Consider the following 16,034-nt stretch of genomic DNA (forward strand, 5'->3'; position numbering starts at 1 on the left):
GGTCAAATTCATTTCTTGGGTACTTCAGATCAGTGCAATACAGCAGAGACGAACTGCTGCAAAGTACTTTTTGGGACAAGTTCTACAGTTTTTGTATGAATACAACTTTTCCTTCAGTAGTACACTGGAATTTTCCAGGCACAGCACTGCCATATCCACACGTGGGATCCTACTTCCCTACAAAACCTTGTTATGAGTAAGAAAGAAAACTATTCTGTAAAGCTCTGAAATTATTTCAGTATAAAATTTGAATGAAAGTTGTCTTCTTGCAGATCACAGTAACAAAAATGTACCCCCTTGTTTCCTTTTTGCCTAACTGAATGAAAAACACAAGTCTTTGATAGTTCCTTGTTCACAATTCGCACACAGGTGGGAATGAGAAGCCCCTGCCCTACAGCTCATGTCTTATCATTCTAAAAATGTAAAAGTCAGATGGCTGAAGAGTAATGAAGTAAACCGAAACAAAGCCCCAGTGAATTTCTCCTCTGTCCTTCATCTACACACTTGAGAATTGATCACATAATGTGCTTTCTAAAATAATAGGATTTTAATTCCTCCTGAAGATCTTCAAACCACTTTTGGGAGGCTGACAGTTTCTAACAATTAGCAGAGCCATTTGAAAATTATCCTAATATAAATGTTTAGTAAGAATTATATTTTTCTGCTAAGCTAGTTATTGGCATTAAGCACTTACCTTGATTTTTGCCACCTTAGTAATTCTGAGTTTGTGACTTAAGTTTCTCACTGACATACATTTAATAAGATCCAACAAAGCCAGTGAAAAATTCTGACACACTTGTTCCAAATTATGCAGTGTATTTATCTGAATTGTAGTGATGAGATTTTGAAAAGATTGTTTGGGAATTTTTTTGCTGAAACTTTTGCAGCTCTCTGCTATTCACAGACCCCGTGATTCTGCTGAGGAAAAATCTCAGCATCTATGCTTTTTATAATATAGTCAATTCAGTACATCACAGCAGAACAGGCCAGAGATACAGCAAACAACAGATGAATATTTTACAGTAAAAACCAAAAAAATAATCATCATATCTCTTAATAAGAAAGATTCTTTAGCAAAAATTGTAATTTATATTCAAAATGTTTCTAAGAGCACTGAATTTCTAAAACTATAGCTCTTCATTTACATATGAATGATCAACTGAGGGTTGGCTTTTGCAAAATAATATACAAAGCATAAAATGAATGTTAAGTTTTATCTGCCAGTTGCTTAGAAATTCATATTAACAACTCCTCTTTTTTTCTTTTTTTTTTTTTTTTCCCTTTTCTTTTCCTTCCTTTCCCTCCTGGTACATATGAAATGTTTCCCAACCCAGATTACCACTGTTATCTTGCCATAAGGAAGTTACCACCCATAGAGCAACAAGTAACTAACAAAATAAAAACTAGTACAAAGTAATGATTCACACCTTCCCTAAAGCTAAAGCAGGAACATTGCAGAATAATTTATTCTTGATATTACCTGCTCTTATTGACTGTATCTCTTGTTTATTGTCATTATGGTCATCATAGCTTGAGTGTGGAATAGATGTGGCCAGTTACAGTAAATGAGTTACATCAATCTCTTGCTGTACTAGGGTAGTGAAGGTTCTCCTGGGAAACCTGGACCACCTGGGCCTCCGGTGAGACATTTTGTTTTATATCTTGAATTTATATTAGGAACAAAATACTTGTGGGTAAAATATAATGTAATATAAAGAACTGAGTATTGATCTAATAAAAAAAGTATTGCAGGAAGGTAACAGTGTCTTTTTTCAAAATGTTTCCATATTCCATTTTTTTTCTCTCAATTCATCACTGAGTAAGTTGAGATCACTAAAACCCTCTAAGAAACCTGCTCAAATTAGTTAACCTTGGTATCCAATATTGTTAGAGTAAAATTGACAGTTTGGATACCTGAGCTCCCAGTCAACCTAAGGAAAGCCTATGGAGCTCACTAGATTCTAAATTAAGTGGAATAATACCTAACACAAAGTTTATTCTGGAGAATTATAGTAATAAAGATCAAAATAGGATGTATACTAATTTACAGGTTTCTTGCTTTATAATTAAAAAAAAAGAGTCCCAAGCTGTGTTGGTGTGTATCTTATGTTTTTCTGAAATCTGGAAATTTTGACAAATTGAGAACAAAAGCACACCACAGCTTTGCTGAACTACAGGACTTGAACAGGTCAATAGTTCTGCCTTTATAATTCATAAGTGACACTTACTTGGTTTTTATGCTTTAAAGGGTATGCCTTACAATGAAAGAAATGGAATGAGCAGCTTATATAAACTGCAGGTATTTCTCTTTAATGTTAATTGCTTTTTTCATTCCCCACCCAATTTTAGCCCAACTCAACTTTTAAACTTGCTGTTACAGGGAGGTGTGAGTGTTGCGAGTTATCCGGGTCCACCAGGACCTCCAGTAAGTGTTACCAGAAATCTAATTTCTAGTAGCTAAATGGCATAGAAACAGAGGAGGGTTAGTTGAATGGAAAGATTTGTGAATTTGTGAAAGATTAAAAAAATAAGGATATAATTGGGATGTAGCAGTCTGTGATTTTATGTTTGCCAAGCATTTTAGCCCATTTTGGAGAGTGGTTTATTCTGATTCAATCATTTCATCCTAGCAAGTAAAGGCTGCAGAAAGGGTACATAATTTGGTATTGGACTCTTTAGTAAAGGTATTCTTACACTAAAAATGTGTAATTTTGTACTTATAATACAGTGTATAGTATAGGCATAGTTTTGCAGTGGATAAAATTTGGTGCCAGAAATTAGAAGCTCATGAATTCTGATCTGAGTTCTGTCACAGATTCACTACATGTAGTACAATGCGGGAAAATATGTAAAACTAAGGATTATATTGTGGAAGTAGTATAGGGGGTGTGTCTTTCACACTGCAGATGCAGCATCTTGCAGCTGGACACTGTTGCTTTGGTTCCATGGAACTAAAGATGCTGTTCACTTATTTGCATTCTCCTCCTTTTTAGCGCCATAGGCAAGTTCTGTTTTGACATGATTGTCTCTTTGGTAACCACAGTTATGGGCTGGCACCGAGCAACAGAGCTGTCTTTCTCTGCATTCTGGAACAGCAAAACAAACCCCAAAATATTACTGGGATTTTGTGCTAAATTAATCAGCTGAGGGGGCTGGAAATAATAATAATTCAAAATGCACTGCATTAGCAGAGTATACTCATAGGGAAGTCATTTAAAAAACCCATCTTATCATGTAACTTTTTCTTTAAATGTGACTTGGTTTGTTTGGGGTATTTTTGCAGGGTCCAAAAGGGGATCCTGGAACAGTGGTATGTATGTACTTTTTGGTTTTGATGGAGAATTCTCAGGTAGTTTGACATATGGTAGTTCAGAATAACAATAAGAAGTTATTGTTTTTAAGTTATTTAAGTTGTTATTTATGCATCCAAACCAAAACCTCTTAGCAGTGACAGCAAAACATGGAGTTATAAGACAGTTTTCTAAAACAGTTTAATAATTTGTCTTCAAAAATATTCACAAAGTCTCTCTTTTTTTGTTTCACCATAATGTCTGGAACCTGAATACATCTTTCTGTACCAGCACCCTCTCTCTACTCAGAAAACACCGAGTACCAGGGTTTAGGTGGGAAAAGTGAGATCTGTCAGAGACTTCAGGAAATCCAGACAGCAATTTCCCAATGGATTTTGATTTAACAGAGAATGGCTGAAATACTGTAATTGTTTGCTCTAGGTTAAATGTCCATGGAAAATTATCAATTTTCTTTTAAAAAATAGTTAAAAGGACCTTCCCACTCTACTCTAAATGTTAAGCTGATTTCTCCAATGGACCATGTTTACAGTTTTCTTTCAAAATTTGAAGACCTAGCCAGGGATCCAGTCTGTGTCCCTTGCTGCAGAGTAACCTTTGTTTAGGGAAGAGAGCACGGAATTGCTTGGAGGTTAGTTCTCTGGTTGGCAGTGTTTGCTTACACCCCAGGGCTGTGCTGCCTGCGGTGGCTTTGGGAGTCACCTTGGCTTGCAAGTGCTCTGGAGTGGAGTCTTCTGTATTACATCTTTCATCAAAATAAAACCACTGAGCCAAATAATCACACAGAGCATCTGGGAAAAGCTTCATTTGCAAATCAGTAAAACGAGGCATAACAAAATCTGTTCACCTAATAGCTGGTTAGGTGTTTTAGTAATCTCAAGTTAAATCATCTTCTGTTGCTTGCTGTTCAACATTTCTCATGTTGAGTAAAAAAATTCTAATGTATGCAATCTTTTATTAAAAAAAAATGAAAAACAGGGAGACCCAGGACCAATGGGATTACCAGGACTGGAAGGACTCCCAGGGGAAAAGGTAGGACACTTAAAAAGAATAAGGGATTTCTTAGTGGCCACTATCTGCAACTAAATGTCTTCTGAAGCCTTGTCTGATTTTTTTTTTTTTTTTTTTTTGCATTTAAGCTAATGTTTCCGTCAGAAAAATATTTGCATACTTACTTATATTTTCCTTTTTGCTTTAGCATGGGTGTAAATAATATATTCACCAAATTTCATTTTCTGCAAATGGAAAATTGTGTGTAGGAGGCCTTGTAGTATTCTTGGTAGAATACTACTATACTTGATAGTGATATAGTTAATATTTGCCTCTGTATGGTTCTTGTTCTCTCTTAAACATCATCTTACATTTACAGTCCATCTGTCTTGTTCTTAGCCTTTTTGCTTTCTAATTGTGGAGGCTAATTACAAATTTAAAGAAAAGCTTTTCATAAAAGGCTAAAAAAGTCAAAATTCTGGTATTCATTTCTAAATATAGCAAATTGCAAAACATTTAGCAGAGAAAAAATCTGTAAACATGTTTTCTGTCAGTAAAACCAGTTTGATTTTCCCCATATGTTCTAATTTAGGAAGAAAAAATAGTAAATTTTTTACAAATGAATTTTTTTAGCTTTTTGATTTACACGATTAAATTACTTCATGCAAAAGTTCTTTCCTGAAATTTATTTTTCATCACAAAGAAATGTAAATTAAAAGTTTCCCTCTCAATATCACTGTGTATTCCTCCTACTTGTTCAGTCAGTGACAAGATCTAAGTTAGGTATCTATACTAGATGCTTAAATTACATAAGATGGTTCTTGCTCTGGAATTCTACAGTTTACAAGCAATTAAAGACTAGTCTGATTTCAAAATTAACGAACACAGGGAGACATTACAAGTCTAACTAAGACAAAGTGGGGACAGGAATTAAATAAAGGGAGTAAGCAATGGATCAGATCATATAAACCAGCTGAGTGAATCTTTAGTCCTCTCCCAAAGTAAAAATATCATTACTTAACTAAATCGGGTCAAACTTTCGCATTTACGGTGCAAACAAGTGAACAGAATCTCAGAGGCTGCCAGTCCCAACAGTATAGTGCATGCAAGGTTTTAATTTAATTTAGAGCCATGATGCTCCTCTGTGTAGCAGAATGCCATCTTCTACAGAAAACACTGGCTGTGGATTCATGATAATTTCATAAACTGCCTTAAGAACTTCGTGTGCTCTGGATAAAATGTGCCATCCCTCAGCTGTGCTGACAGTGGCTGGTGCAGCTGTGCTGCCAGCCACACTTCTGAAAGGACCAGAGTAACCCTGAAAAGAGAAAAAAATGTTGCAAGGGAATTGTTAGGCATTTCTAGCTTCACTATCAGAGCCAGCATGTAGGGAACAAACATACCACAAGTTCTGGGTCTGGAATAACCACTGGGGCAGTTGCAGGGCTCCAGACAATGATCCCTGCCTGCTGCAGGCACTCAGCACTCCCCCCTTGGTGTCCAGAGGTGCACATTGTGCTCCTCGCTGAGTGACCACTGCCAGCCTCCAGAGCAGGACAGGCTGAGCTGTGTCCTCTAAGCTGCCTCCTCCAAACACCAGGTCAGACACGTAACTTGTCATCTGTTACACTTAGTGTAAGGGAGTTAAGTGTTTCTAATCAACAGCAATATCATGGTGCACCTGAACAGTGTGATAAGGATGAGACAAACCACCATTACTTATAAGAAGAGAAACCAAAAATCCCAAAATTTCCTGGGGCTCTTATGCAGAACACAATGTGGATTGTGCAGCTGTGTTTACAGAGCTTTAGTACATCTGCTCCAGGTAACATAAACCCATCTCAGAAAAATGCTCTCCTGTTAGTATGGCTTCAGCAGTGCCAGGGGTTTTCTGATATAAATCTAGAAACAAGGAGCTCCATTTTTTTCTTACATTTTTAACCGATGTTACAGTAATAGAGCATAGTGTTGCAGATCAACACATCAGCAGTGAGTAAATACCTCTGGGTAGAGTTTTACCACTTTTTGAGCTAGAGTCCAAAGCTCTTGAGCTTGAGTCCAAAGCTCTATCTGTGTGCTTTGGACTACAGTCCTGTCCATAAAGATGAATTTGTGCCTGTCACTCATCAGTTCCAGCCAAAAAAACAACATTGTCCTAGCTTAAAGCATAGATTAAAGTGGCTGTGTGCTGTAACAAGAACCCTTGTCCTGAAAGGGCCATGGCACAAGAAGAGGACGTTGCTTTATAGTAAATGGATGACTGAGTAGCAGTAAAGCAAAAACTTTTTTGGAAGGTACATCTTAAATATGGGGATGTTGATATGAAAGTGAATTACCCTGTGTAAATTTTGGTCATTGTCATGACCACAAATTATAATTATTTGGAGAACTACAGGTAAGTCAGGGACTTTCCATCCATATTCATGGGAGGCCTCACACAGAGTCAAAGGGAAATCTTATATGAGAGAACCTAAACAAAGGATTTTCGTTACTTGCTCAAGTCTGTATGATGAGCCAGTGGCACAGATAAATATTAGCATTTAGCCTGGCTCTTGTTCTCATTTTCAGTTCACTTCCTTGGGTTGTAATGGGAATCCACCAAGAAACTTCTATTTTTACTGTTGCAGTTTAAACATAGATTTATCTTTTCTTCAGGGTGACCGTGGACCAGCTGGGGCGCCAGGAGTGTCAGGGACACCGGTATGTATATTCTTTAAAGAAAACTGAGGTTTTTAGAAGCTGAACAAAACAGGCTAAGCAAGGTGCTGAGCTGTAATCTCAGTTGCTGTGGAACACCAGTGCTTGGCTCGTGCTATATACATAGGTATGAAGATTACGAGTTTTCCCTAAAGAAATTAGAGTTTTAATAGCAGCAAGCGCTCATATTATCATTATTATCACAAGTGAGTGGGGTGAATACATGATAAAGCTGGAATTCAAAGCTGCATATGCTTAGTTAAGAAATGTGAGATTCTTCTCATTGCCTCTGTTTAATGGAGATAAAGATGTTTTTTATGTTCCTGGGCATGCACAAATTTTTGAGCATCTTTCTTTCACAAAGAAAAATCATGAGCATTAGTTATTGCCATCCACAAGGATCTGCATATCAAGTCAATCAAGCACTGGCTTTAGGGGAATGCTTTGTCAGCTATTTACATGTGATATTCAGAGAAGTTTCTGAAAGTCATAGAGGAACTTTGTGGTAGGTGAAAGTAAAAGTAACCAATAATAAATTGAAATTATAATTATTCGTTTGTGTTCCTAAAGGAAATGAAGATATTAGATTGCATTCACAGTTTAATAAAAAAGTTTATCCATATTTCAGGAGGCAATATGGAGTTATTTATATGCAAATATGTTTATTATTAAATTTTGGCAGCTACCAATACATTCAGGAGCTGTTTAAATTATAAATATGTGTTTCATGAAATAAAGAGAAATAAGTGTCTACACACTCCCACTTCCATTAGCCACTGATTTACTCTATTTACTGTGAGTTCCAAGAGAGAACATCATCTTAAATAGCCTAATTTCATTGGGTTTTCCTAAAAGAATTGCACATTTAAGGGGAAAAGTATTTCTCTGAGTTTTATAGTGGATGTAAGAATTTCAAAGTTTGTTGTTCTGAAAGAGATTTTACACTGTTAATAATTATGCTGTAGCTTGTTAGAATGATCACAGTTGTGCATTTCTTATGAATTTCCCACCGGATATGTCCCAAGCTATTGGATACCCTCTATTCAAGTTGGATATGAAATATTTAATGAGGTCCCTTCTTCACTGATGGAGTTACATTCTGTTGACTATATTTAGTTCTAATAAAATCCACTGAAATAAAATATTTCACCCTGAAATAAATTGTTTGTTTTCAAATTTTATGCTAAGGAGTTTTAATCAACAAAATAGTAGACATGTGAGACAAATGTTTTTCAGTAGCCCCAGGAGGAATTTGAGACCTGTCCACATATCTTGCTGGAAAAGAATTTGTCTCCCTTACCTGTCATTATTCCCTAGATTGAGTAGTGCACCCTTTTTCTCATCTGGGAGTATAAACCTCTTATTTTCACTTTGATGTTTTGCTGAGATTGTCAGGGAAGCTTAGACTGAGATCCTGCAAGCATTGCCACCAATGCGTAATTCAACATGACCCCTCAGTCCAGCTGCTCCCAGAGCTGTCCCTGGTGTTGATGGGTTTGATCTCTCACTTGTACAAGTCACCTGAGGATCTGCCTAAAGATACTTTCAGGAAATGTAGATTCAAGTTATTAAAAGAAGGACATCCTACAAAAAAAGAGACATTTAAAATCAGCATTTAAATTATGTCATAAGAGAAGATTGTGAATTCTGGCAGGTTGAACATAAAATGACAGTAAAAGTGGCCAAAAAGGGTCATAAAGAAAACTTGCAAAAGGTGTTAAGTCAGTAGTAAAGTCACATACAAAAAAAAAAAAAACAGGACTAGAAATTATCTGAAGGAAAAAATCTTGATTTTACATATACAGTGAAAATGTCTCATCTGACTATGACTTCTTCAAGGTGGAAATCATGGTGTTGTAAAAGAAAATTTCATAAAAGCATCTCAGTATTCAGGAAGGGTACACAAAACCAAATCGCTAAGTAACATTTTTTGCAAGAGCCTATTCATTAAATATGGCAAAAATCTGGTAAAATACTTATTTTTCCTCTCTTAAAGCAGTAATGAACAATACCATGACTATTTCTCTCATATAGATGTATATATGTGTGTGTGTGTGTGCGTGCATGTGTGCGTGTATATGTATACTCACTTATTTTTGATATAGAGAAAAATTTTATTTGGCTTCCTAATAATTTGGATCTGTAATATTCTCTTTTTGCAGGGAAAGCCAGGATCCCCTGGGTCCCCAGGGTTGCCAGGAGAACCTGTAAGTACAGATTTGATTTCTGGATTCTTACAGTAACCAACAAATATTTCAGACACCTAATGCAATATTTTCCATGCAGACTTACATGTGTGTTTTCTTTTTTCTTAGGGTGAACGAGGACCTATAGGAGATATAGGCTTCCCTGGTCCTGAAGGACCACAAGGAAAACCAGTAAGCCATTTTATACTGAGTGTATATATATTGTTACAAAAAGATGTGTTTTAGTTTATCAAAAGTTACAAAAGTAAGGACATTACATCTTGTTTTGTGTTAGAGTAGGTAACTTCTGAAGAGCACACAGAGCTGCACTGCTCAGTATTAACCATCAAAAAATAATTTCTTGGTATTGTGGTGTTTTAATAGTTAATGTTACTGAGATGTTGCATTTAAAGGTCTTACGAAGGTCATTTGGATCTTGTTGACATAAAGTTTCCTTTTTGTACATTTCCAGGGTGGCAATATGAACCCAGACACTCAGCACAGTCAGTAAAGGATGGGGTGAGAGAATAGGTTCTCAGTTTCAGTTTAGATAGAGAAGCATGTGCTTCATGACTGAATAAACTTTGAGACTCTTCTGTATACAGGTGATGCAACACTGCAGCTGAGGCATTTAGTGTTCACTTAGGAGATGTCTAATATGTTCCCTTTATGTAATAAAAGTGTGACAGCAGTACTGTCTGAGCTGGTTTAAAAAAACCTAGTTTATATTCTAGAAGGGGTTCAGCAAGGGTAGTGCAGGGCTTATTATCTCCCCTGAACCTTGGTGTTTTGGGGATGAGCATGAGCAGCAGACCTTTGCAGCTTGTCAGCACATCTCCACGTTACACTTCTGCCTCGAAAGAAAAGAAAATTTCTCTGGCTACAGCAGCAAAGTAGCCCAAGGTGCCTAATCTGTGTAAAAGTCCACTTTTGCAGTATATGAGGAGAAAGAAACATTCCTGATGTCTCTGCTCACACAAGTCATCATTTCTCACTCAGTGAAACAGCTGTGAGTTTTCTACATGTGCAGATCCATAAATATCCTTCTAAATTAAACATTGCCAGAGCATTTATCTCACAATTATCTGGCATTGTACAATTGTTAATACGCTCTCTGACATTATTTTGGCCCATACCAGCTAGGACTCTCAGATCATGCCACATTCCAGTCTGGAGGATAATGTGGGCCTGGAACAGTTTCCAGTAGGTGCTGCAAATTCAATCACCTTATTTCTTCTTTGGGAAGTGAAATAACTTTAACCCAGGAGACCAAAACTGTGCCATTCTACAAGGCCTAAGGACCAAAGGGTGGATTTGGCTGTGTAATAGTAAGGCATAATCTCTGTAACAGTAGAAAGGTAATTCAGCACCAAGGTTAATATCTAGAGTAAAATAAATTTCTCCCACGGTTGTATTATGACTAGCTGGGACTTAAAAAGTGCATGTACTTGTCCACAAATATTCCACATTTGCAAAATTTCTCAATAATTTGTCAGTTAAAGTTCGATGATCATTCAATTAGGTGCATATCTTGATGCTCTTTGTATTTCTATATTGTAGCCACACAAACTGCTGCTTCTGCAGCTTCAGAACATTTAGTGATATGGCACTAAACACTGAGATTTACTCTTTGTATTTTTAAAACACATAAACATATTAATTTTTTTTCTTAGGGAATCAATGGAAAAGATGGATTGCCAGGTCCTCCGGTAAGAAAACATGCTTTGGTGTATTTTATTCCTCACAGAAACCACAGCTGTAAATCCTAGACAATTGCTTCCCATTCTGCTAACACATGAATACACAACAAAGCCTTGATAAGTTTATCTTTTTTCAAAAACCATTTTTCAGGGTGCTGTGGGGAGACCAGGAGACAGAGGACCCAAAGGAGAACGTGTAAGTCCCTATTATATATATTTTTTTCTCTTGTTACTGAGTATATAAACACCTCATCAGCACCTGTCTTATAGGCAAAATCAAGAAATTAATCCTCTGTGAATTTCAAGCAGTCACCTAGACATCTAAGAGGTTTAGTTCTAGACACCACTTCAAGGAATTAGAGTTGATTTGGCTTCTGCATTTAGAGGAAAAACACAATTTGTAGACTTTCTAATACAGTTGGCCTGGGCAGTGTAAACTGATCAACAGGCTGAGTATTGGAAAGCAGATACTCCAGTTGTGCTGTTGTCAGACTTTGCAAAAGCTATGAACTTGCCCTGTTGTCATCCTTTCTATGTCACAAATACAAATAATGTTTTATATAAAACAAGCTTGTCACACTTTGGAAGCAAGAATGCCAGTGCAATTCCTGACTGCTTCCCAAACTCTTCAGCCAGTTCTGCTCATGATAACAAGGTCATGGGGGGCAAGAATGATTATGGGAGGTGAGAGATGAAGATAGATATAGATATAGATGATATATGTACATATACATATATATATGAAATCTGGTCTTCTTAGAACATTTTTTAAGTCCTGATGTCCTAATCAAATGCCACATTTATTTGATGACTCGGACAAGTACCTCCTTGTTTAACCCAGAAAATGAAATGCTGCCTTATAGCACTGACGAGACATGAGGGTTTAACAAATATTACTATCATCCCTTAAAAGATTAAAATGTTTGCAATTTTCTGGTTTTGACTTTAAGGACACAGGCCTGCATCTGTGAAAGGGATTGCAATGATTACAGAAAACAAAGTCAAGGTTTTCTTGCAGACATTGCTATTACTGCTGTACAGCATGCTCCTTCAGTTTGAGACCAGCTGTTGTAGTTACAGGAAAGAGAAGCATCAAAATTGGAAGGACAGAATAAAACTCCTGAGGTTTTCTTGTCTTATATAAGAATGTCCTCATAGAATCCATTTAAAGAAGAAATAAACCACCTAGGCTGAAATAATTCTTATGTATCCTTTGAGTGACTAAACCCTGTGGTTGCTACTGCTTTATAAACTGAGTGGCAAGCTAGTTGAAGACATGTCTTATACCAACCAGTTTTCTAGTGATTTCAACAGATACCAGTGCTAGTGGCTCACTTATTTTTTGCTGTTATCTGCATAACTTGATCACAGATTGTGAACCTCCTGGAGCAGAGCAGAGTAGAAACACAGGAAAAACAGCAGTTCCCTCTGTACAGAATTTGGTACAAGATAAAATACAAGAGATAGGAGAACACTAGAGAGTAGAAAAACTATATAAAGCAGCACCTTAGGCAGAGATCACAAAACACAAATGTCCTGAATTTTGTACAATTCATAGTGGAGGGTTTAAACAGAAAGCTGGAGGAATATATGACCTAGTTTATGAATTTTTACAAGGACCTTTTTTCAAAACACAAAGAAAACACTGGAGGCAGTTAAAAATGCTTGTTTGAAAAGTTGCCATATTATTTGATTTGCCTCCTACACACTGGCAGCCTGTAAAACATGGATTGTTTAGAAGAAAAGGATCAGATTCACACTGCCATAGCATCATGATTCTAGAGAAACCAGCTTTTTTCTTTATATCTGGTAGAAGAGCTATCTATACCTACTTTGCAGGGTTATAAACCTGAGAATTTCTTTATCATAGAGTCATAGGAAGGCCTGAACTGGAAGGTACCTTTAAAGATCATCAAATTCCAATCACCCTGCCATGGGCCTTTCATCAGACCAGGTGGCTCTAAGCCCCATCCAGCCTGGCCTTAATATATTTCCAGGGTTGGAGCATTCAAAGCTTCTCTGGACAACTTGTTCCAGTGCCTTATCATTCTCACAGTAAAGATTTTCTTCCTAATATCTCATCTATACCTACTTTTTTTCAGTCTGAAGCCATTGCCCCCTTGTCTTGTCACTACATGTCCTTGTTAAAAATTCCTCTCCAGCTTCCTCCTAGGCCCACTTTGGGTTCTGGAAATAATTTAGATTAACTATGATTTTCTCTAAATTAAGACATAAAATACTGGGCTTCTAAGAAAAGGTACAGGAAACATCCTAATGTCTTTTGCCTGTGTGAATTTGAGGCCTAAATTATGGCTATGCTTGTATAAGGGCTAAAAACTTTCTGTACTCAAGTTCTGTCCTTGAAAAGTGGGCTACAGAGTCAATTCTTTTTGTTATTGACTTCAACATCAAAAGTGCAAGAAAACAAAATGTATTTTCAGAGATAAGGTTCAGCCTGTAAAATCATCTTCCCTGTATGACTCAGCCTGTTTCTGTACAGGCAAGAATTTTCTCTTCAGCATTCTCAAGTGATTTTTCAGTTTTGTTCCACTATGTGCAGTGGTTTTCTTTCTGCTTTCCTTTTGCACAGGGAGATCAGGGTATTCCGGGGGACAGAGGTCCACAGGGTGAACGGGGGAAACCTGGCCCATCAGGACAAAAGGGGGATGTGGGTCCTGTTGGCCCTCCAGGAGACAGAGGCTACCCAGGATCACCAGGTCATCAAGGTCCCCCAGGTTCACCAGGACCCCCAGGGTTTTCAGTAAGTAAATATAAATTTATCTTGGTTGCTTGTGAGTTCACAGTTAGGAAGGTAGCATGGGCTGAGCAGTGGAAATTCAACTGAGGAGTAGCACAGAATTAGAAAAACTAAGAATTTCCCTCAGATAATTTCAATGTTCAGTTAAGATGGAAAAAATATACCCACATGATCAGGTAGTTATTTTTAATTATTTTTTAAAACATCTGCTATGGATTAACTTTAATTATTTATTTCTTTAGTTACTGCATATCAATATGGCTACTCAGCACAGTTAACTTTCACATTTTCCATAAGATTAAAAGCTAAAGTCTGGGCCTTTGCAAGTGGGGAAGAAAAGGAGGCAGCCAAAATTGATTCTCAATAGAAGACAAATTGCATTTAAAAAGACAATGAAATGCTGTTTGCCAGTTGTAAATATCTTGGTTTGACTGCATGAGCACAGAGGTATCCATGTTATGGGTTCTTTTCCATCTCAGTCAAATGAGGTAAAGCTCTGAAACACTTTCCCAGTGAAGTGACTGGTGCTGTGGTTCTGTTCTGGTCAGCAATGCATCAAAGCAAGTAGTCCTCAGGGTGGGTGAGAGGGTGGTGAGAAGCTGGCAGATGCTATGCAAAAGTAAAGCGGAGTATTGCCACTGGGCATCCTTATTGCCTTGTGCAAGTAAGCTTCCATACTCATCAAATTCTGGTCATCTTGGCAGTTGGGAGTGCTTCTCCCGCTTCATGGCTCTAGTGTCTTTACAGTATTATAATGTCTTTGCAGTAAAGTGACCTTCGCAGTAAAATAAATTACACAAATATATTAAAACACTTATCTGTTGGTATTTGTATTTTTAAGGCTAATTTGAGCATTTCTTATTTTTGTAGCATCACAAAGTGTCCTCTGTATATTCCTTCTGATACATATCAACTTTTTTTTCCCTCATCAGGCTGATGCAATTTCACTTGAAGAATTAAAAAAATATATCAAACAAGAGGTTCTTAAGGTGTTTGAAGGTAAGAAAAGGAAGTATTACACATCTAAGTCTGAAATTCTGCTCTCAATTTCTTTACACATCATCTAACTTACTTTGGACTTAGCACCTACCTTGTTTCTGTAGCTGTGTTGAACAAGTCTACTTCACATGACTGTTCAAACAATGAGAAGTTAGAGCATCTGTTAAACAGAGTATTTCCTTATGTAAAAGATTAACACTGAAGGGCAGTCTGCTCCAAATTATAATAGCAAACATAAATATGTGTCATTGTAGATACATATATGTATCATCTCTTACTGCAGATACTCTTTGTCTACAACATACCATTAAGATATTGAAGTGTTACTAAGGCAGAGACCATAGATACACCTAATTATTTTGCCCACTTAGTGGCTGACTGTCTAAATAAGAAAAAGGCTCAACAGCTTTCAGTCACATAGGTCTAAATTGCTGTGCAGTTTTCTCAGCTAATATCCCTGCTGAGTTCCAGAACTCCCTGTCAGACCACCATCTTCTGGCAGTTTTGGGCAAGTACCAGATTCAGCCATGGCCTTTGTATTATGTAAGATTTCTTAGATGAGTCCTTACTCTGAAAAGGAAGTATTTTTCTTCCCAGCTCTCTTTTTGTCTTGGTAGAAAAGCTGTGACTCAGATGGGTTTCTGAAACAAGATTCTTCTTGAACATCCCTTAACAGTAGCTTCTCTTCCATTGCGAAATGCATTTCTTATGTCTTCAATATGTTTTGTTATTCCATCATTAATGTTTGTGGATAAAAACCATCTTTTAGGGATAAAAGAAATTATATAAAGCTTGAGACTTCTTAACCTGTTCAGGCAGTTTCTCACTTTATAGCAAGGCTATGGTTTTGCGTATTATCACCTTTCTGCAGGGTGCTACCCCTCTGAGTTTGACGTACTATGTATTTCAAGAGCAGTTGGTTGAGTGAAGTCACCTCCTTTTCCCATTCAGATGGAAGTATTTGGTCTATTCACAAAAACAAGCATTAGAAGGTGCCCTGACTACAGAGAATAAAGGAGTTTTGTCTTTATAGCTATTCCATTTTCTAGGCCTCACTACTCTTCCCACAGACCTTCCAGTTTTGGCATTGTTTCATTTTGTTTTCTTTCTATCACCTTCCCCCTTTTTTGTTTGATGCCCATTCTTCTCTAATTTTTTTCTAAAGTCTTAAAACTCTACCACAGTAATTACCCACTAAATTGTGGAAAGTTTAGGGGTTTGATCTAGACAGAGTCAAGGTTAGTACCTATTTTACCTACTTTTAAGGAACACTAAAATATTATCAAGGGCACTTTATCCCACCAGCATGAACATTTCTATTCTGAAATATCTGCAATTAATAATCTCTGGTGAGTACTTTCAGGTTTTTTACAACTGTTTTCAGGGTTCCAGCACA

The 16,034-nt window shown here is 37.0% G+C and overlaps 1 protein-coding gene across 1 annotated transcript in view; it reads left to right on the forward strand.

Annotated features, from left to right (window-relative positions):
• Positions 1–16,034, forward strand: part of COL19A1 (collagen type XIX alpha 1 chain) — a 172,210-nt gene that overhangs the window by 148,400 nt on the left and 7,776 nt on the right. The window contains 12 exon segments of the mRNA XM_066314266.1: positions 1,596–1,640; positions 2,249–2,299; positions 2,381–2,425; positions 3,284–3,310; positions 4,287–4,340; positions 6,954–6,998; positions 9,158–9,202; positions 9,311–9,373; positions 10,855–10,890; positions 11,033–11,077; positions 13,472–13,642; positions 14,572–14,638. Coding sequence (XP_066170363.1) covers positions 1,596–1,640; positions 2,249–2,299; positions 2,381–2,425; positions 3,284–3,310; positions 4,287–4,340; positions 6,954–6,998; positions 9,158–9,202; positions 9,311–9,373; positions 10,855–10,890; positions 11,033–11,077; positions 13,472–13,642; positions 14,572–14,638 — 694 coding nt within the window.

This window comes from Sylvia atricapilla, chromosome 3 (genome assembly GCF_009819655.1).
Source record: "Sylvia atricapilla isolate bSylAtr1 chromosome 3, bSylAtr1.pri, whole genome shotgun sequence".
Classification (NCBI taxonomy): Eukaryota; Metazoa; Chordata; class Aves; order Passeriformes; family Sylviidae; genus Sylvia; species Sylvia atricapilla.